Raw genomic sequence first — 22514 nt, 5'->3', positions numbered from 1 at the left:
AGATAGTAACTCAGTCAGCACTCAGTCATAGCATCAAATCACCCCAGGAAATGAAAAAATACATACGAAAGAGAGCTATGATACAGAAGAGAATGACAGCCTGAGATCAAGGCATATGGGGCATAATATGTTTGGGCATTGCAGGGTTTAATTACACTTGCTAGTCTGGGGTTTTCCTCGTGTTCTTGCACTGAATCAGAACAGCTCTGGACCAAGAAGAGATCTTTCCCTTTCAGGAGTTCACTTTTGCAGTGATTTGTCTCCTGTTCTCCATACCCTGTACAAAGCATGTCCCACATTTACCTGCATACCCAAGATTTACTTGCACATCAAAATGGCCTGTGATGTAGTCTGAACACTTTAAAACTCACCTTGCTTTACTATGACGTCATTGCCTTAAAAATCACTGAAAGGAAAAGCTACATCCCTTGGATGTAAATCTGTCACAAAAAGGCTAGCTATCATTCGCTCCATTTCCCAACTCAGACATGGTGTGGATCAGAAAAACCCAGTTTACCCATATGTACCTGCACTGGCTTTCTACAGAGATCTTTTTTTCCAACCAAAAAATAAATTAATTAATTAACCAAAACAAAATACTAAACAGAATGTCTATCTTCCCAGGAATGAACTCATTCACTCCCTCCAGCTGTTATTCAGAAACCTGTTGCAAGGGAATGGGGGAAAAGAGAACCATTCTTGTCCCATCTGTTCCTCTTACTCCCTCTCACAAAATGGAAGTCGGGAACACTGTTTCCTATAAGCACAAGATTTCAGAAAACATCTCAACTCTCAAATGCACAGTATAAGGGGATAGATAACACCATTACCAATCTGATGTTTCCACCGAGTGAAGTAATGTTTACCAATGACAAACACAGCAAGAATTTACGTCCAGTTGCCCTTGACACAGATTTGTCACTGTCCCCATTCTTATATTAGGGCTGAGGTCGTTTTGCAAGCCCCAAAGTGGTTCCTGAACCATCTGTTTTTTAATTCCCTGTGGATATTTCCAATTATTTTCCCAGCACACCCACAGCAGGCAGCCGTCCCTGCAGAGCTCAGCTGAAGGCTCCTGGTGATTGGATGTCAAGGGCCTTTTGGTCCCTTCCCCAGGGAGATTTAGGAATTGCTTTCTGACCCAAGCCAAATCAGTAGTCGTGTCATATATGAGGCAGAGACAACTGACTTTGCTTTACACCCTGAGGTTGAGAAGGTTTATAGAACGTTCCCAAACGGTACATTTGTCCGGCCACTGTCATACTGGAGCATTTCAGATTTTTGAGTGGTGAATTTCAGGCAGAAAGTATTCTATCCGCCTGCATATACTCTGCATGTGAAATTATATTATTTAGTTTGAGGGCAGCCTAGAGTGCAACATGTTCATCTGTTCTATTGTTGAGAGATATTTCTTATTTTTCCCCAATTACATCTAACTATGGCTTGATTTAAATCTGATCATAACCCCACACTGACACGTTCCCGTAACTCCTCAGACATGTGTCTTCTAAGACAGTTACCATACACTTTCAGAAAGTAAATCCTATCTTCTCTTCATGACAGCAATAATATGAAGAGAGAACTCTCAAACATCTAACACGACCATAACTTCCAACAAATGGCCTTTGCCCAGCCACGATCTCCCTTGTGTGCTATGACCCCCAACTTTCCATCTTTCGAAGTTCTAATCACTAAAACCTTCCCCACATACACCAGGTCTCAGAAGCATCCTCTTTCCAAAGCAGGTGTGTACTGTCAGTACTGTGCCTCAAATGCAGCACACTGCTGGCATCTGTGTGATCTTCCTGAGAGAAATTCAAAGCCCTTCAACAGAAGGGATTGTTTTTATCTCCATGGTACCCACCAGAGTATGAGAAATATAATAAGTTTCCAAAAATTGTTTATTAAGTGAAGGTGAATAATCAATATAATGACAAACAGCCATCATTTGTAGCTTATAAGGCATTTTCCATACACGTGATCGCATTTGACACAGCGATACACACAGTGAGGTAAGGAAAATCAATTTTTAAAATAACCTCTACAGAGAATAGAACTGAGGTTCTGTGACTTCCCCCCACTGACACCCTCCCACACACACACACCCTGGACAGGCTGTCACCTCACTAGATCCCATAGGTCCTGTGTTGTTCTCCCCACATCACACCCCAAATGTGATCCATAATGCTCTGCCTGTTTAACAGACTGAAGTCACACAAGCTGTGCTTAGAACCCATGTTTTCTACTCTCTCTCTGTGACAATGTGCTGAATGACTTAAAAGTTCCCAGGGACTCTCTCCTACAGCCCCTGCTGCTGCACATGCCAGGCCTCTGGGAAAGAGACGGACAAACAGACAAGACTATCTCCATTTCCGTATGTTCATCTGCTCCCAAGGATGTTATTTCTAGTGACTGGTTAATTTGGATCTATAGCAAAGGAAAGAGATATAGCTCAAACCAAGCACAACCAATATGAAAAACTCCTACACTGTCCGGGAAACAGGATAAGGTGACTAGTGAGGCAAGATCTCAGTGACTCTCATGGCGCCATGAGGGACATGATGACCAAGACTGATTGCTTGGTTCAATGCCACGTTCAAAAGAAATACTCACTTATGGATCACATGGAATTCCTCAAACTGATCCTCAAGAGAATATGTATTATCTACTATTATCTTTCACAGGAAAGACTAGTCCTAGGCTATCTGCAAGTTCTCATCTCTGTGTGGGGGCAAATCCCCCAGAGGTAGCACTGCATCTGAAGACAGTATGACTTTGTAAAGCATTAGAACTTCCAGAGGTCCCAGAGGCCATTCTCAGCCCCGTTGGCCTCCTCTGAGCTTTGCAGGCCTACTCCAACCCAAAAGGAAACCCTAAGAAAGTCTACCACCAGAAATCACCTCTAAGAATGTCTGGTTTAGGAGAGAAAAATGTGGTGTTTTTTGAGATCCAGAATGACATTATTAGATTGATGCCTGCACTTTGTAAATGACAAGCTAAGTGACACTAGGCAAAGCATTTGCCTTGGTCCATCATCTATAAAACAGAGGTAATATCTGCAGCTGGTTTATGAATATTAGATCCTAAGAGGTTGAATCACAACATATGTGAAAGCACCAGGATGGCCAAACCTACAAAACCCGTGCCAGTGGCATCCAATCTCTTCTGTTGCCCAACTTCTACTGTATGGTATGTGAAACCACTGTGTGATGTTATCATATCAGTACTTGTCACTTGAGGGTACATACATACCATGGCCTCTGTATTACAGAGTTTTGGCAATGCCTAAATCAAGAATGGCTTCTGGATCTTCAAGAAGGTAAGGTATAGTCTGCATGTGTCATCAAATGGGGCTAGTCAGAAATGGCTGGGAAGCTAATAAGGGCAAACCTACAGCATCAGTGCATCACCGCATTAAACAGGACCCAGTGAAGCTACAGAAGAGTGCTTCTTCCAAAGTGAGCACTTTAGGAGACAGTCAAAGGATGTCAAAAGAAGAAATACAAACAGTAAATCTATGGAGACTACTCAATATTATCAATAATTAAGAAAACTCAAATTAAGATAAAGTAACAATTTGTACATCAAATTGCCAAAAGGTATCATACTAGTTCCTAGTATGTAATAAGGAAACAGGAACTGTCAGACGACTGGTGAGTGTATCAGTGGGTAGATCTTTGCTACAGTGCAATTTGGAATACAGAGCAAAAGCCACACAACTAGACAACTCCAAATGCAATTTTTAAAATTAAATTTTTAAAATAAAAATTAGGGGTTTTTTTTTAATAAAATGGAATCTGGGGCAGGAAGAAGCCATTATACTATACTGAAGAAGGTTTTCACTACAGAAGAAGGTGTTTTTATTAAATTAAAAAAAGTGGTAATTATAACACGATGTCAGTAATTATAGGTCAATTTGGTGAAAAGGAAAACCTGTGCTTATTGTGAATGCATTTGTGTGTAACGGGAAGGGAATGTATCCAAATCGGTCACCTGGTTGCCTATGGGTGGTAACGTTCAGGGTGACAACCATCCACTACCGCGTGCTCTTCCATACTTTCCATATTTTCTACAATGAATAACAAGTACATAGATAACCAGGAAAAAACAATAAATCTTACAGCTTTCTAGAGGACAGCCATCACTCACAGCGTACAGCTCATGCCCCCTCCCAAGCCACTTCCTCTGGCATGTCTCCAGTGGAAAACACACAGAGATGATTCCTCTCTCTGTCTTCTCTTTATCTTTAGACAGCAAAATGCCCTTAAGCTGAACTGTTGCCTCCTACGCTTCTTTCTCCTGATGGAACACACAAACCAATTTAAGGATCACAAATAAATGCAACCTTCCCAGATTGCTAAAAGTAATTTCCATACTTCACCAAGCCACCCGACCTCCCAACTCCTGTTTCTTTGCTCATCCTGCCAAAGAATTATTTCCATAGGAGTACTCAAAGAATACACAGACAAAAACACACGTCAGTGCATCTTTAAGATGCTGTCCTTTAAGGATATAAAATTATGCTAAGGAATCAAATATGCCAGAAAACATTGAGATAATGACCCTTCTCTGGCCGACACATGAAAGGAATTGCATAAGGCACGTGGCTGGGGGAGCGCACGCCCTACCTACCGCCACTTTCTCCGTTAATTATGACTCTCTGCCTTCAAGGCATGGGCTGGACTTGCCACAGACAGGAAGCTGAAGGCTTTCCAATGACACCTACCACCCGAGTACAGTTAATTTTACATGCAACACTCAGCAAGTCTGAGGAGTCCCTCAAGGCATAATCATCAATGGGAAAATGACAGCAGCAGCTTCCATCACAAAAATTCTTAGGTGAAAAACAAGTTTCCATCTCATGAAAAAACTGGCATTGAAAAAAAAAAAAAGGATCCAGGATGCTTTCTGATTTCTGAGTCTCAAGTAGTGGTTGGGAGGACAGGGCAGAGATACAAGAAGGAAAAGGATACAGGAGGAAGAGGAGAAAGGTCAGGAGAAGACATGGGACCCCACAACTGTGAGACACCTCAGCAGATGCCAGCCTCCAAGAAGAGGAAGCAGAAGCCCATAGAGTCCGATTCCTTTGCAAATGCATAGCTAGAGCAGAGGCAGGACTAAGAGGTAAAAACTCTTTCCCCAAGAAGGCTACTTATAAGATGAAATAATTCATTTCAAACATGGAAATGGACCTTATACATTGCACAGTGTTTTGGTTTTATGTCCCCTATAATATCAACCTTGAGAGATATAAAAATGTGTCTGAAAGGGTGATTTCCCTTTCCCATTCAATTCTCTCCCATACGGAATGACACACCGCATTTATTGGACCCCCTTATTCTGGCACCTAATCAGACATTATGTTGAAATGCTATGTAACTCATGCATGAAAGTGTGTCTTCCCAGACACATCATGAAGTCTCAAAATTCATGAGTTCTCTCTTTACTTTTTCTACCATCTCCCTAAACTTCAACTATTATATTGTGCAGACAGTAGGTACTTAATAGATATCCGGGTGGATAGATGGACAGACAAAACAGATGGTAAAGCAGCCTGGGGACACTGCAACCCCTACCCTAGAAAATGAGCAGGTAAGAGATGTACATGGCCCATCACAATTCTCTAGCCTCACCAAAGTGCCACGTTTACACACTGGGCTTTTGTCACAAAGTCCCAAAAGTCTCAAACTGGGCATTGACTACACTCACACTACAAGACAGCTGGGAGGAAGCCATTCTTCCCAATTAAGAGGATATAATGACACATACTTTATTTTTATACACGTTACCCTACAAATCTCAAATTGAAAGAGTTGCTGGAGCAGGTATGTGTGTGTGTGTGTACGTGTGTGTGTTGTGTGTTGTGTATGCATGTGTTAAGGAAGGGAAGGGAAAACACACGTGGGGTGTGATTATACCACAGGAAGGGAGAAAAAAAAAGTAACATGAGACCTGGTATCTGAAGGAGGTATATGCAGGCTGGCAGCATTCATTGCCCTCTGTAAGCTAGGACTGATCTGGTTGCATGCTGTAGAGACCTGGCTTGCTGGAGGTGAATTGGGTCCCAGTCGCTGAACCATCATGGGACTGCTGGTGACCACTAGATTGTTGCAGCTGACTTTTCCAATGGACTTGCACTGAGGCCCAAAGCCAAGAGCCCCTAAAAACAAATGAATCAGGTTAGCTTTCATGTCCCTTACATCAGAAATCAGTAAATACACACATGAGCCCAATTCTATCAGGACTCCTCTTTCAAGACAGTCCTTGGATCACCTTTTTCTTCATTTTTAGTGTTAGTGATACCCAAAGCTTTCTGTATTTCCAATGAAAAAGCCATTGCTATAATAAAAACCCTTCGATAATCACCATTCATACAAAATGTGCTTACATTTTGCTCCTTCTATGTAGAAGTACCAGTTATGAAGAATCATATTTTATCATCTCCCTACCTAAAGAGTCAAGGTAGTAAGTAGATGGGATTACTTATATCTAGAAGTTTCTTCTAGAATAGCTAATATCTTGAATTGCCCACCAAGGAAAGTTGACATGGCCAAATAACACTTATTTAACTGGTTTACTTCCTTCCAATTCTGGCCTTCCAAAAAGTCTCTTTAAAGGGATAAAGTCTGGCTGAGATTTTTCAATCTTCAATCTTGATATCTCCTCTTCATCCCAATACACTGTCATTGGGATGTCATTAAAAAAAAAAACAACAACAAAAAAAAAACAGGATGAAAGAGCCATAAATAAAACACTTATTCTAAAAGCTGCATGGTAACCAAATTCAACATAGATTTATCATTTCATTAGTAACAATCTTCAAATGTAGTAAAATGTGGTATATACCCAAAGAAGAAAGAAAAAAAAGAAACCCACAAAAATCTGTGTCATTACGGAGAAGTGAAAAGCATAGAGGAGAAAGTCAAACACGGCCATGACTCATTTATAAAAAAAAAATAATAATAATACTGGTTGAATCATTCTAGACATTCTTTTCATATGGATGTCCTTTCTCAAACATTTTTTGCAAACTACCTGGTCAAGTCTCAGTGACTGTACACTGTGTTCCCATTCCAAACAAAAATAAATATGATGTCAGATTTTAACAAATTAGACTCTAAAATTTTCTCATCAAATTCCCCATATTTCTCATTGATATATTTGGGATCAAAGTAAGTGGAAAATCATCACCGTAACTTTCCTTAGCCCTAGGGGACATAAGTTCCTATTTTGTTTTTCCAGAAATTAAATCAATAGCCAAAAAAATGACTTTGTCATCTTTTGTAACACTCTCTTCCAAGAGCCCACAGAACTAAAGGATAAACAAGACCTTAGAGCAATCACCATCCTCTCATCAATGAAACCACATCTCAAAAATGCTGAGAGAGTTGCAGTTTTTAGCTGGCAGGAACCTGCTTTTTTAGTCCAGCCCTCTGGGAAATCCCAGTGGTAATTCACTTGCCCAAGGCCACACAGGGATTCAATGACAGCGCAGAAATGGATTCTAGTAGGGTGTATTTTCATGGTGCCTGCGTGTTTAAGTTTAGGTACTGGATGCTTAGTTTCTTCCTTGGGTTCTTGCCAAAATCATTAGTTCCAACAGAAATTTCTCTCCGATTTTTTTTTTCAGACATTTTTTTTTTTCAGAACCTGCCCTTCAACCCCTCTCTCTGCCCCTTCAATCTGATGCATCTTCTTGTGCCTTGAGAAACCAATCATAGATAGTCTCTCTGCTTTCATAACTCACAGAACACTGTGCCTTCAGTTCTCCATCTTGACACCAAAAGTAGTGGGCACGTTTTTACGCAATGATCATAAATTTAGTATCTTTGTAAGTTCCAACAAGCTACCTGCCATTTGCCTTTCAAACTCCCTTTTCTACCTTGGAAAGAGGTAATGTGATGGCTTGGAGTCTAGTCCAGTATGTGAGACACTTGAATCGCCTCCCCACGTTCCATCACTACCAGCCACACTATGAAAAGCAACATCAGATGTCAGGTAGTTTGTCAAACTCAATATCATCTACTTGTCTGTCATTTAATGCCTGATTCCTTCCCAATAAAAAGGTACTTATATCTGCCTTTAAAACAAATACATGCTAACAGCTGGAACAGCACAACTAAGAAATGCCACCTGATGACAAAGCACACTGATACTTTCTTTCCTCGAAGCTGAGGTGCCTGCCATATATCGTAAGGCCTGGTATTCTTTTATGTGCCGGTAAGAACATGCACGGCTGATGAACCTAGTGCATGGTATCAAGATTTTAGAGATATTTTGACATGGAAATATGCACACCTTAGAATCATTAAATACAAGTATGATTGTTGAAACTTTTCACTTAACCCTCATCTTGTTCATGCTCTCCTCTCTGCCTGGAACACCCTTCCCCTAACTTGTCCAACTACTGAGCTCCTCTTCATCTTCACACTCTTGACTCAAAGGTCACCTCCTCTTCGGCTGCCCCTCCCCCACTGCCAGCTGGGCAGATGTGACCATGTCCTCCTTTTGTCCGCGCCCCAAGCCCCCATCTCTCATAACACATCTGCCTCAGCACCGTTAGGGAACTCTCACGTTTACATGTCTGCCACGTTCTCCTCTTATGTTTTATCACATTTGAAGACAAAGACCTTGTCTGAGGCAGCTCTGCTTCCTCGGCACCTAGCCCAGGGCCTGTACCACGTACACACACAAGTCTGCCGATGAAGTTCAGAATGAGTGAATGTGGATACAGAGAACAGATTAGTGGCTCCAGGGAGAGGGCCATTCAAGGGGACCTACAGTTCCCAGTTATAAAATACATTAAGTCCTGGGCATGTAATGGACAGCACAGTGACTGTAGTTAGTAATACAGTATTGCATACTGCAAGTTATTAAGGAAGTAAATCTGAAAAGTCCTCATCACGAGAAAGAGAAAGAAAACAATGTGTGTGACTGTGTGTGGAGACCAGTGGCCAGTGGCCTTACTGTACTGATCATTTCACAGTGCCTATAAAAAGTGAATCACTATGTTGCACACCTGAAACTATTAGAATGTTACATGTCAATTATACATCAATGAACAAAAATTTTAATGAATGAATGAAAATAAAAGACAGTTGTACATGAATATTAAATACTCACACGTTATTTCCACTGAAACCCTCCTGGTTTGTTTTTCTAAAATGGCGCTGGTTTTCAAAAACAAACTCCAACTAAGCCAGTCCCTTGATGCTCCCCCACAGTACCTGGAACTCGATCAGAACTGAAGATGAAGCCCCATGGGGAACATCCGTACAAACCCATCTTCCTGGGCGAGAACTGTATGCTGGCCAAGGCTGCCTGTGTAACTCTCTAGCCAGATTCACACATTCTGACGATCTTCCCACTCTGGAATACGGAGACCCTGATCCTCCCTTTCCCAGTATCCCTGTCGCTTTGGCTCCTCCACCTCCTATCCCAAATCCACTAGCCACCATGAACCTCCTGTAACCACAGAGGAATGACAGCTTCTGAAAGATATCATAAATGGCACCCTTGAAGCACGAGGGTGAACTATAAGTTTATGGGAAACAAGTAATGTTTGTGGCCCAGCTGTGAGAATGTTCTGGAAAATGGCATCATCTGTCTCACAAGTGGAGGCAAAGAATAGCTTGACCAAGACCCAGTGGTGCCGAATGCAACCATCAAACGCCAATGTTGTTTTTATAGTGTCAAATGCAATGGCCACCACCAGACTGCTCAGAACCACGCTGTGCTCTGGGGTCTGGGCTCTGGGCTCTGGGCCCTGGAGATGGCCTGTCTTGGGGCCGCCCCCCTGCACTCGTGCTGGTCCTGTGACTCCAGCAATTACTGAAGCATCTGTATGCCTTCCCACCTGTAAAGTGGGAGTAAAAATAACATTGCCACTTAAAATTACTGTGCATCTCGTATTCATTGGACACATGAAGGACTCTAGAGCACACCTTCCACCATGTACTAGGTACTCAACAGATGTCAGATGTTATTGTCGGGACTCTTACTATCACTGCTCATGCCCTCGCTGCTTTTTTGTTCCACTCTCTTTCCTGAAGAAGAAAACAGTTCCTTATAATTCTTTGCACAAAACAAGATAGTAAATGATACTATTTAATTCTCTACACGCTTCCAATATTCTCTCTGCTTCAAGGCTCAAGCCAACTTTTTTTAAAACCAGGTGTCACCACAGATAGAAGAAAAGTTTTCAACTGGCCAAGTTTGAATGTTCCTTGGCTTGTCATTCCCTGAAAACAAACCATACAGCTTTTCTGTCTACCAGATGTGCCAACTACTTATGTGCCGGTTTTCGTTTTGAAATACAGCTTATTTTTAGAGGCTGCATGATGTTTTTTAAAAATGTGTTTACTGCTAAAACCAGGATCCGAGTAGATGGCCTTCTGAGTACTACGTACATTCCAGCCAAGATCACTGCGTGCTGGTGGGGAGTACAAATGCAGTGCCTTTCTGAGTTTCTGAACTGAGAGGTCATCCTAGCAGGGGCATGCTTTTAATTAACATCTTCATTAGTTAAAAGTGTTCTCTTGAAGTCAAACAGTTGTTTGTGTCGCAGTTACCCCTGCTGAGGCTACATCCCTCAGAAGGGTTTGTGGTTATCCACTGGTTCCTCTAAAAATGACACGGATATGGGGAGGAGGGGACAGAAATGGCATATACATGGGAGGGAGTTTGGGAGAACTAATCACAGTTTCTTTGGCTGTTACTATTCATTCAACTGATACTTACCAAAGGCCAACCATAAGCCAAGGAGTTCCTGGAGACAGATGGACAGAGTTTCGGGCCCCATGGAGCCCTTATTCTGGCTACAAAGATGGACACCAAACCAACTGTTCCTTAAAGAAGAGGTGATCCCTGCTGCTAGAGCGGATCACGGGAGGTGGCTTTCCTTGTAGTTCAAACATGACCAAATAAAAGCTATTTCTCTATGGTTCAACCTAACACAAATCCAGGGTATTATGGAGACAGAAATAATAATACACATCAGGATCTGAGTCCTGCCTCCCCAACTCACTGGCTGTGTCTTTAAAGTCTCTGTGCCTCAGTGTCCTATCCCTAAAATGGGGACAGTAGTAGTGCCTAACTCATAGGGTTGTTAAGGAGGATTAGAAGAGTAAGTATATATTAGTACGCGCCTCACCACCATACACTACCAATATGACATGCACCACCATACACTACCAATACACCATATACCAACTGTATAATGTCTTACCACCTCTAAGGATCTGGGTTTCCTTCCCAGCCTTTCACTTTAAAACATTGCAAAACTATAGGGGGACGTGGATGGCTCAGTCAGTTAAGCGTCTGCCTTCGGCTCAGGTCATGATCTCTGGTTCCTGGGATTGAGTCCCGAGTTGGGCTCCTTGCTCAATGGGAAGTCTACGTCTCCCTCTGCCCCTCCCTGCTGCTTGTATTCTCTCTCACTACCTCTCTCTCTCTCTCTAATAAATATATAAAATCTTTAAAAAAATTTCAAAACTATAGAAAAGTTGCAAGAACAGGACAATAAACTGTTTTGTCTATTAATAAATTGTATTTACCTCTTTATCTGTCCATATCCCTTCTATATAAGCTTACTGTATTATTACTAATTTGTTGAACCATTTAAGAATAAGTCATAGATGTCTGTCCTTCACTCCTAAATACATAAAACCATGGCAAAATTGTCAAATTCAAGACATTTAGCAAGGACATAATAATGGCATGTAATATACCATTGTTATTCAAATATTCAAATATTACCAATTATCCCAAGAACAGCCTGTGGAGCAAGTCCAGGATCATGCATTTCAAGGAAAGGTTTTAAGACTCATGCTGAGGTAGATTAGTAAGTCACCGCATATCAGGACACTGAATGCAAATAGAAAAGTAGAAAAACAGAAAAGGAAAAAAAAAAAAACAAGTGCAAATAGGCACAACAGTTATGAGCATGGGTGAGCTCCCCAGCTCCACCATGGACTGGCCATGTGACCTTAGACAAGTTACTTAACCTCTCTGTGCCTCATTGTCCTGATCTTTAAATGGGATTAATACTAGTGCACACCTCATGAGTTGTTTTGAGGGTTAAAAGATCTAACGTAAGCCATATGTTTAGTGGTTTGGCACTTAATAAATACACTGTAAGTTTTAATTATATTTTATTTTAAAGCACTTATTTCTGGTACTTTCTGATATTGTCTATAGCACCTTTTTTTCTCCAGAGTGACCAGGGACCAAAGGCTGACACTTCCCTTTCTAAGACCTTCTCCTCAACACACAATAGACTTGTCCTTCTCTAGATAGGCCCCAGGCTTCAGGCCTCCCTTTTTCCTCATTGCCATTCTACCTTATTCTTAGATTCTCTCCAGCCTTCATTCATATGCCTCCCTAAAACTAGAAATAAGAAATTCTTGCATACTAAACATACTCAGCTTGCTATGCCGTGTTTTGTCAAATTGGTAACGTTTCACTGCTGAGATACAGTAGTGACAACTTAATGACTATATGTGAGTGTGTAGAGTGTTACTCTGAAATACATCAAGGCATGGGTAAATGGCTAAGAACACCAAATGGTGAGAATCAGAATGACATGACTGGTTTTCTATTCAGGCGTAAAGCATTTCAATTCAGCAAATGTTACAAATGCTCAAAACTGCACAAGACCTGTGGGAGGTAAGGAACACTGATAGAGCATCCTGCCCCCAAGGAACTTACAATCTGTAGAGACAAAGCACGCACACCTAGGAACAATCAGATAATGACAAGGGCCGGTGTAGGATTAAGCACGAAACTGAATCCTAGAAACAGGCATTCAGAGACGGGATAAAAATCCAAGTACCAGACAGTTCCGTGAAGAATAATAATTTTAACCACAAAGGCATTTCCCAAAGTTCTTCAGGAAGTCCAAGGGTATTCAACGGAAACATAAGGCAAGGTCATGGAGAGATCCACAGTCAAACAGCTTTGGGAAACCCTAACACATTGAAGGTAAACTACATCTTTATATTACAGAGCCTTCACTTTCAGAGCCTTTAAACATGCAAACGCATATAACTCCCAGAGGAGCAAATAATATGCAATATTTTTTTTTCTTTCCCTGTGAGCTCACCCAAGACTGATATTCAAAAACAGTCTTTGGAAAACAACGAGCTAGAAATGAAGGAAGAATGAGCACATGAACAAGAAGGAGATGGTAGTCATGGAAACAGAAGGGCTCAGGCATGGCATGTATCGGGGCGAAAGGAAGAGAAGTCCGGGCTGCCTGCAGGAGGCAGCTCTGTCTTGCCATGAGAAAGAAGCAGACGGACGGTGGGCCACCTGGATGGTATGTGTTCCCCAACAGCTCCACACCTCGTTGCCTATCATTGCTACCAGGGAAGCTTTTCAAAACTGCAAATTCGCAGGCTCCATCTCAAACCAACGAAGCCCGATGACGTTGGTGCCCCCGACCCGCTGCCACGCACCTGGACCCTGGGCCGGGGTAGTGCTGTGGCCTGCCAGAAGCCTCGCTGTCCCAAGACTCATCTGGAGGACTCAGAGACAAAAGCTGCAGGAGCACATGAACCAGAAGCGAGCCACGTGCTGGCAAACGACAGAATGCAGAAGGTGGCAGTTATGGGAGCAAGCTAGAGTAAGGCTGGAGATTTCATAACTGGGAGGTAAGGATTCAGGCGATCACATTTTAAAAGGAGGGGGGATTCCCTAAAGCCTACTTTCATGACTCTGTTCTAAAGTGAGTTACCCCGTCCCAGCCAATGAACAGGCCAAAGCTGAATCCAGATTAATGAAGATTCCCACGAGTTGTGCATTTCTCCTACCACTCTGCCCTTTGGAGTGCAGCTGGCACCTATCGAGCTTACTTACCCCACAAAGGATGTAACTTTCACACCAACGCTCTGCTAACCTTAGTCAGCATTCAGGAATGTTGGCCCCCAAGTATGGAATTGTTAGCATTACTCATTTCATTTGATCCCTGAATTAAATGGAATCGTATTTATACCCCGAGAGATTAAAAAATATCATATTCCCTTCTGTACCACTTAGTGCCCTGGATTCCTGGACATGAAGCCTCAATCCATCTCCCCACCGCCGGGCACTCCTGATAAGATGTTATTAATACACCGCTCCAAACCACCTCATAAAGATGTAAAGATATATTAAACAACATTCCCCAAGTTTATATGCCCAAGTCCCATCAGTCAGCTATTGTACATCAATTATCAACTAATTAGTACAGAGTGCTTATGCTGACCCTTCTGTTCTCCCTTGTAATGATTTGCCAAGTTAACTGAAAGCTGCTCCGCTCCACAGAGACTCTCAGTTTAGCAAGAGTGTTAAACAAAGTTCACCAACAATTAGCCTAGAAAACCGAAGAGGAAATGTAAGCACATTTTACTGCTTTTCCCTGGACAAATTTTCGAAAAGTCCCATGGGAAGAGAGTAGATCTATTGTTTCAATAAGCAAATCAGGGCTCGGAAAGGAGGAAGCAGCAGCAGAGGCTCGAGCAGGCCGGGAGGGGCTGCTCGCTGGCGGGTTGTGTACCGCGGCTCTGATCCGAGCCAGAGTGTGTGCTCCGAGGCGTGCGGACCCACCGACCGGCCAGATGATGCTTGCTTACCATCTGAGTTCCCAGGTTTAAAGCAGGGGAGTGATCTGCAAACGTGAAGGGGTTCCAGATGCAATTCTTACATGGGCTCTATAAAGATAGGATTTCCATAAACAGTAAGAAAGGCTGGGAGCAGAGGAGGGGGGGTGCACACTTTAATGGGAGGACACTGCCTCTGTCCCCCTTGGTCAGGATGCATTGATCGAGCACGCTCTGTGGGCTTGGTGCCGTGCTGCCAGTGGAGCCTCAGGCCATTGGGTTTCCCCACAAAGAGCTTCTCACCAGCTGGAGAGAATTTTAAGCAACACGTGGAACAATTAAGAAACACCTGATCTTAAACTTGGTCGCCATGATGCTGAGCACGCACGGAGTCCAGACAAGAACAAGAACAACACACCAGAGGGGGCGCAGTGGAGGAGTAGACCCCATCTGAGCCCCTTGACGCTGCACGGGAGAGGGCGGCCAAAGGGTGGGCTGGCCAGAGTGGAGGAGGGCAAGTGGCGTGCAAGCAGCACGGGTGAGCGGCGAGAAGGGAAATGCTAGGGCCAGCAGCCAAGGTCACCAGCCACGTGACCTTGGGCAAGTTCCTTAAACTCTCTGTGCCTCTGTTTCCTAATCTGGAAAATGGAGATGGGACTTGCACCTATCTCCCTAATGCTTTCTGGAAAATTAACAACTCAATGTGTGTAAAACACGGAGAATAATGCCCAGCACACAGGCTGTACTCTGTGAGCCCTGGGTATTCTCATTCTTACTGAAGGATTACCAGATTATATAGGACCTCCAAGGCTAGCCTTCTCACCCCCCACAAAAAAATGCTATAGGAGGTGTTTAGGCATGGGTGTGGTGAGGAACTATGAGGGGGATAATCCAACTACTTCCCGCACATATGGAAACAGAGCAAAGACTAGAGGCAGGAAACCAAGCTAGGGAAATATTGCTATGATCTCAGGTGCAGGGCTGAGGCCCTGGGACTCGGGCAGAAGCAGAGGCAGAGCAACCCCAAATGACCTTATAAAGGAAAAAAAAGAAGGTTGTTAAAGGGCCTGTCAGAATTCCAAACTCCAATTCCAGGGCCTGTACTAGATTCCAAACCCTTCTCCAGAAATCAAGATCATGTCTTACCTAAACTCTTCCCCCCTCCAAGTTAACCAAAAGATGGGATGAGAAAAGGCAAAGCTTCCCAACGGTGAGACCCCTCACTGTATGGACCAGTGGTGACTACACTTGTTGGTAAGTCTTAGTCCTTGCATTACTGAACAGGTGGGAATATTAATTTGCCTTCCTTTCTCTACACACACGCACGCACACTCAACATAGGGGAGTGTAGTCTAAACTACTCAATATAAACCAATGAACTTTTTTTTCCAGCATCTAAGAGCTGGTTCAGAGGCAAATCCCATTCACTCCTTCATATTAGAGATGACTTCTTAGTTATCATTAAAAGCTGCTAGGCTAACCTTTGTTTTCCTTCAAGCAATAATTCCTCAAAACTGTCCAAAAGGACACATACTCTATGACAAATATTTTCTGTTACATATGCTACATGGGCCTGCAAGTCCAGATGGGATGCCCAGAAGCATGAGACCCAGAGAAAAGGCAGATGATTATGGAGATTACACTTTCTTACAATAAAAATTCAGTCACCCATCTTCTAGAACCAGACAGTACCCAGCTTCCTACACCCAGAAGTCCCCCAGGGCTGCTCATTGTGCCTCTAGGCTGTGGATTCTGGACTCTATGCTCTGAAGCCCATTGGCAGTCCAGGAATATGGCAAGAAAATTTGTTGAGCTAGGATTTGTAATTGGTGCTCCTTTGTCTGAGAGAAGTTATTCTCAGAGACCCAAAAAGTAGATACTGTTTGATGGTATCCTCTTTCCTAGTCCTGTGCAGAACCCTAAATCCATTGAGATTATCCAGGTGCTAAGAAAGCTATGGGGACAGAGAGGATTGCCCCTGAGGAGGAAGCCAGGAGAAGGGGAGGGCGCCCAAAGTCAAGGAAGGCAGTGTGTGCGTGTTGGGGGAGAGGGGGCTCATGGCTGCATGACAAATGTACAAAGGGCAGACTCCAGGTCTGCGCTCCAGCTGCAGCAGGTCCCTGTGCCCAAGCAATGTACAGAGCAGCAACTTCCGGCCTTGGCCAGTGGGTACCTCAGCAAGAACCCGTGGACCATGAATCAGGAAAGCTCTTGGCATGTTCTGCTCTGTACAAGGATGCTGGGATCTTGTCTCACCCTGGCAAGGCATTAGGCACCCCAGGCAAAAATGACTGAGATTAGATTTCTTGCTCATCAACAAGATGGGGTCTTGGAAGCTCATATATTTTGATTTAAAAGAAATAATTCAAAAAAACACATTTCTTGTACATGTATTGGTGAAGTAAATTACAAAGGTATCTCTAAAATATTTTCACTGAGGGGGAGCCTAGGTGGCTCAATCAGGTAAGCATCCGACTCTTGGTTGCAGCTCAGGTCATGCTCTCAGGGTCGTGAGATCGAGCCCCATATAGGGCTCTACACTCAGCATGGAATCTGCTTGAGATTCTCTCTATCCCTCTCTCTTTCCCCCTCTACCCCCAAATGAGCATGCGTGCACATGCTCTCTCGCTGTCTCTCTAAAAAAAAAATTAAAAATAAAATAAAATATTTTCATGAGGATGACTGTTTAGACATAAATCTTAGCAAGATTACTCTAAATTCTCAAAATATAGTCCATATAATCTGCATCCAAATAAACCTACCCCATCTAGTATATAAAATCAGTCAGTGCTTAGAGATGTGCATGTTTCAGAGTCACAGACTTTGAGAAATCAAATTACATTTTAAGGCTCAGGAATTAGTGAGAAAATAGATCACTTTTGCAGAATTTCACAGGTATCCCATTCCCTTTCTTCTCTCTCATAGCTGTTAAATACTAGTTAGACAAACCTACTCTTTTAGGTACTCATCTTGTGAAATATCTAGGAAAAAATAGTAATAAAAGGGGGGTATATCTTTTCTTTGGTCGTCTTCTATCAAGCACACCACGCTTACCTGTGGGGAAACCTTCTCAAGGTTCAAAAGAGATTTTGCTCCTTGTTCAGAACTCTAGGACCAAGGGAATGGACAGCTTTTTCCTTCACTGTTTAAACACAGTGAGCACCTTTGTTTGGAAAGATTTTCCCACTACCTTCTTTCAAAAATGTGTCAGAACGGCTTGGGGGAGGGTGGGAAAATATGGCAGCTGAGATGGTTGTTATTGTACCTCAGGTGAGCCGGCGGAGGGATGAAGGTTGAGAAATCCTGCTCCATGAAGACTGGCTGCTATGTTATCCGACACCAGCAGCACAAGGAACTGAGGTAACACCTCCGTCCAGAGGAGAAAAGAATAGAGTCCGAAAGAAATTTGTAAAGAAGACATATAATTCAGCTCGACTCATTTGTTTTTTTGACATGTAGCCTTGAAAAGAACAACTTTGCCACAGAGTCTTGGCAAATGCAAAGTGATTTTCTGATAAGTTTTAACATGCATTTTACTAAATGCGTGAAGAGAGAGTGAGGGAGAGAAAGGCCAGGTATCCAAAGACAGGGAGGCTGTCAGGTCTCTCTTTTCTGTGTCATTTTTGTTTAGTCGGTCAAATGAAAATTCAAAACCATATAATTAGACGGTTGTTTATACATGATTAAGCATGAGCTCATTGGACTTTACACGCCAAAAAGTCAGAGATGTGGTTAAGGGCAAGAAGGAACTATTAATAAAAGGAAATAAAGCTGTAATACATTTTTCACTTATGAATAAAAATAATTCAAAGGTCTCTAGATGGAAAAAGAAAGAAAAAAAGTCAACCATGAGTAGGGGCAAGAAACCAGATAATTTTATAAATGGTTAGAATTCATGTGATACAAAACATAAACCACTGGTACAAAAAAGCTTTTCTTCCTCCTCTATGATTCTAATCCTATTTTTGCTTCTCGTAAACATAACTCACAATGAGAACATAACAAAACTTACCTGTATTATATTTCCCTAGAATTGTTCTGGGAAATATTTAAGCAAGAACATGTTCTGCATTCAAAAGAGTTACTTGTTCTCTTCATAACTGTCTTCACCAGTAATCCTCTCTGGAGAAACCAAGAGCTGGCAGCTTCCTTGAAAAAGGCAAGTGTCCTTCATTTTCTACAAATGCAGAATTTTTCTTTCCCAAATGAAGTGAGCCCATCGAAAGCAAGGTTTAACGGGCCATAAACTTCCTATGGGTAAAAGAGACCTTCCCAGATCTCTCAGAGAATCTGAGATCAGAGCTTGGGGCTTTCAAAAGTAGTGAATCAACTGCTCACAGAGATCAAACACTGAGCTCTGGATGAGGTCAGTGGGCAAGTCTTTCAGATCGGAAAGAGAATGAACTGATCCAGGATCAGCCTACTTATTCCACCTTAGGTAAGGTCTTCGAGCCACTACTACAACTTCCCCCTACTGCAAATATACACCAATCTGGGTCACCCCCAGAGGCCACCCTAGCAAACACTAAACAAACCCCAGAGACCGTGTGACTGTGTGTCCTATATTCTACAACCGAACAACTCCTTGGGTTGCCAAGGACGGTACCTTCGCACATGACTACTGTGATATTCAGTAGAGCCTACTGATCAGAATGGGTAAAGCCCAATGGAAACCCAACAGACAGGACTTAAGACTCAGGGGGAAATGAATCTACTAACAGTCAAAAAGCCCACAATTCCTAAGAAGTACAAATATTGACTTTTTCAGCCTCTGAGAGCAATGTTTCCAAGCCCTATCAGTTCCTAATCGGTCAGAGAGACCTTCCATCTCTACCATCCACGCCCTCAGCCCTCTCCTCTCCTCCCTTACCCTCTCCTGCCCCCACACCTCACACGCACAATATGAACATCAACTAGCTCTGACTCCCAGAGTTATCATCAGTCCTGTACATACATACCTGCCCACTGAAATTTGAACACAATACTTCATTTAAAGCTATATGATAAACCGCAAAGCACGGAAACTCCCTAGAAGTTCATTTCCAAGAAACTAGGATGATCATAGACTACATCTTTAAAAAGGCACCAATATTTGAGACAAAGCACAATACTCACAATTAATTTGGCAGTGTTAACTTACAAAGCTTTGTGTATTACCCATGTGTATGGGTACCATTGCATGACATATATATTTGTTCTAAAGATACTTTCTAATTATTGACCTGATTTGGTCAAATAAAGTTCTTAACATACTCACTTAGCTTTAAAATCCACCCAAAGCTGAGGGAAAAGTACATTTTCACAAAACAAATTCTTTATGAGCCAGAAATTCATGGCTTCTTGTTTGTAACGCTGAAGAAGAAGGATCTTGCTAAATTAATATATATTGATTATTTGAAATAGTTTAATATCTACTGTAGTTCCAGATAAGAAATGTGATAATTTATTTCTAAACAATGTGTGGCATGTAACTTAAAACCGCTTTCCATCAATAATTAATATTAATAATTAACAAGTATAAACAACAAAAATACCTCTTGGAAATGTTTCAACCCGACCTTTTCCTCATTCCACAGCCTGCCTGTTGCCCCCCTTTACCCTCTATATGGGGTTAATAACTAAACTTCCCTCCTCTCTGACATGCAACACTACCCCGCAGCAATCTTCCCAAGAATGTGTGCACAAATGCATAAGACGGAAAAGAATAAAAGTCTTACAAAGTCACCTGAGTCTGGCAAACAGATTTCTAAATTAGCATCTGCGGTTACAATCCCCTCCACAGTGAATTAGATTTTGCTCCAGTACAGAAATTCACCCCAAACACCTACGCTCCTACTTACAGATGGAATGTCTTATGTCTTTAATCCAGGGATTAGCCTCGTAATAAAAATTAAACAGCCCTCTAGATAAACACAGCGGAAGGGGAGGATAATGCAAAAACTGCTCATTTAAAGAGAGGCCGGAGCCAGTGCTCCGGGATTTTATTTGGCAGTGGCTGTGAAGAGCAGTCAGTTTGACTTTTAGAAGCGACATTGTTTTCCTTTCTACACGCTGACTGTCTGCGGAACAGCATCTTCAGCGTCAAACACACCCTTACACCAACGGTGCTCCACCGGCTGTCTCTTACGCTTCTCTGGCCACCTGCCCTAGCACTCGGTGTTCACGTTTGTAAATCCGCTGCAAGTCCCCTCTTCTGGCCGCTCATTCCTTCACCAAACTGCCAAACTGAACACGATGCAGGTCGGACCCTAAGCTCCTGACGTTCAGCGTCATGCTGTCCCGTGACTCCTTACAGCAGACACGAGATCCACCATCCCTGATCCCTTCCTCCACGTACCTCCGACCTCCTCTGTCCACATGGTACGTTACCATTGTTCCTCCTGAAAACTGATCAGAAGCCTCAGCAAATCACCAAGTGCTTAAGGTGTTCATGTTCCCAGGCTGTCTGGCCACGGACATTTAGACGGGCTGGAAGTCGGACGCCCTCCCCCGGGGGAGCTTCCGCACCAGAGCCAGTGTCTGCTTGTGTAAAGGTGTGGGGGGAGAGGTGTCGCCACCTTTCTCCTGGCTGGGGGCCTCGGGCAGCTGTGCAGAGTACTTTGCTTAGATCTGCAGAGCTACCTGGCTCTTCGGCTTCACAATGTCCCGGCGGGCACATTCAGGAACAGCTAGGACATTTAGCAAAGGCTGGTGTGCCGAAGAGGAAAGCATCTGACAAATGCAGCCAAGGAAACAATGTCTCCCTTCAAGTGGAAACGCGGGTGAAGTCAGCCAGCCAGCGCTGGCCGCTGGCCGCACAAACAATACTGGGCAGGTCATTAACTTGCCTGGTTCAGACGGCGGCGATGAGCTCACCCACCTTTCTGGAAGTGCTGTTTTAGCCGCCGAGTTTATACAAATAAAACCCATAATTTTCTAATGGCTAAACTAGGAATGTGTTCGAAAATAGCTAAGGCTCTGAGAACCCTGCCGAAGCCACACGGGGAGCGCACGAAGGTGAGTCTGCAGCCCGAGGTTCAAGTCTGCAGACATCTTCCTAATTGCTGCGTATGTATTACCTCGAAAACAAGCAACCACAAAAGCAAATGGGATTTTTTTTTTTTTTAAGTTAGGTGATTCCTGCTGCATTGTGTTTTCTCCTTCTCTTTTCACTTTTTGCAAAAGAAAAAGGTAAGTTAGTTGTTAACTACACAAAGGAGTTAACATTTAACTTGAACACTGAGAGCGCTTTAGCTTTCACTCCCTCCCCCCTCTTGCTTATTATAGTGAAAAGAGGTTCAGGAAAACTCTTACTAATTATCGCAGATCCTGGATGGGATCTGACTATATCATTTTGCTCGCAGCACTCACAGGAGGCCCCAGGTCCTTGGCAGTCCAGAATCCGGGCCCACCCCTGCTCCCACTCCCCACCAGACAGACTACACCTCCCAGCACACACAGTTCCGCCCTATGGATGCAGTGAACTGTTGGCCTGGTCACCTTTTCTGTGACGCCCTCTATGGAAACAGAGTCTAACACACTCCTCTCTCCTCCCCCTTCTCCTTAGCCACGCAGAAGCACCAGGACGGAGGTGCGGGGTTACTTAGATATCGACATGGTGATCATATTTCCACGCCAAGAACTTGCACTCTTACTTGCTGCTGCTATTATTACTACTATTAATGATAATACATCTATACACCAAAAACACAGGAGAGCTAACAGTAATGGAAGGCTTACTTGGCACCACGGAGGATATGTGGCACTCTGCCTGAAAGAACCACTCACCTTAGAGCACAATTCTGATCATTACCACCCCATCTCACAGAGAAGGCAATCTGAGGTTCAAAAAAACACAGTAACTTGAGAAAAATGAGGAGTGAGGAGTCAAACCCAGCTAGTCCCACTCCAAAATCACATAAGGATGCCTAAGAGTGCATCCCTTCTTAGCCATCA

General features: G+C 43.1%; 1 protein-coding gene across 3 annotated transcripts in view; it reads right to left on the bottom strand.

The window, feature by feature from the left end:
- The window catches only part of GLIS3 (GLIS family zinc finger 3), a 493142-nt gene that overhangs the window by 287908 nt on the left and 182720 nt on the right, over positions 1-22514 (bottom strand). For 2 of the 3 annotated variants that reach the window (XM_032866527.1, XM_032866526.1), the window contains exon 3: positions 5953-6160. In XM_032866527.1, the coding sequence (XP_032722418.1) occupies positions 5953-6160 (208 nt within the window). Of the gene's footprint in view, positions 1-5952; positions 6161-20916; positions 21049-22514 lie in introns of those variants that run through there. The other variant, XM_032866528.1, reaches the window with a different exon arrangement.

This window comes from Lontra canadensis, unplaced genomic scaffold, assembly GCF_010015895.1.
Source record: "Lontra canadensis isolate GAN:19392208 unplaced genomic scaffold, GSC_riverotter_1.0 scaffold31, whole genome shotgun sequence".
Taxonomy (NCBI): Eukaryota; Metazoa; Chordata; class Mammalia; order Carnivora; family Mustelidae; genus Lontra; species Lontra canadensis.
Note: the sequence above shows the minus strand (reverse complement) of the source record. Positions and strands in the feature narration are given on the sequence as shown.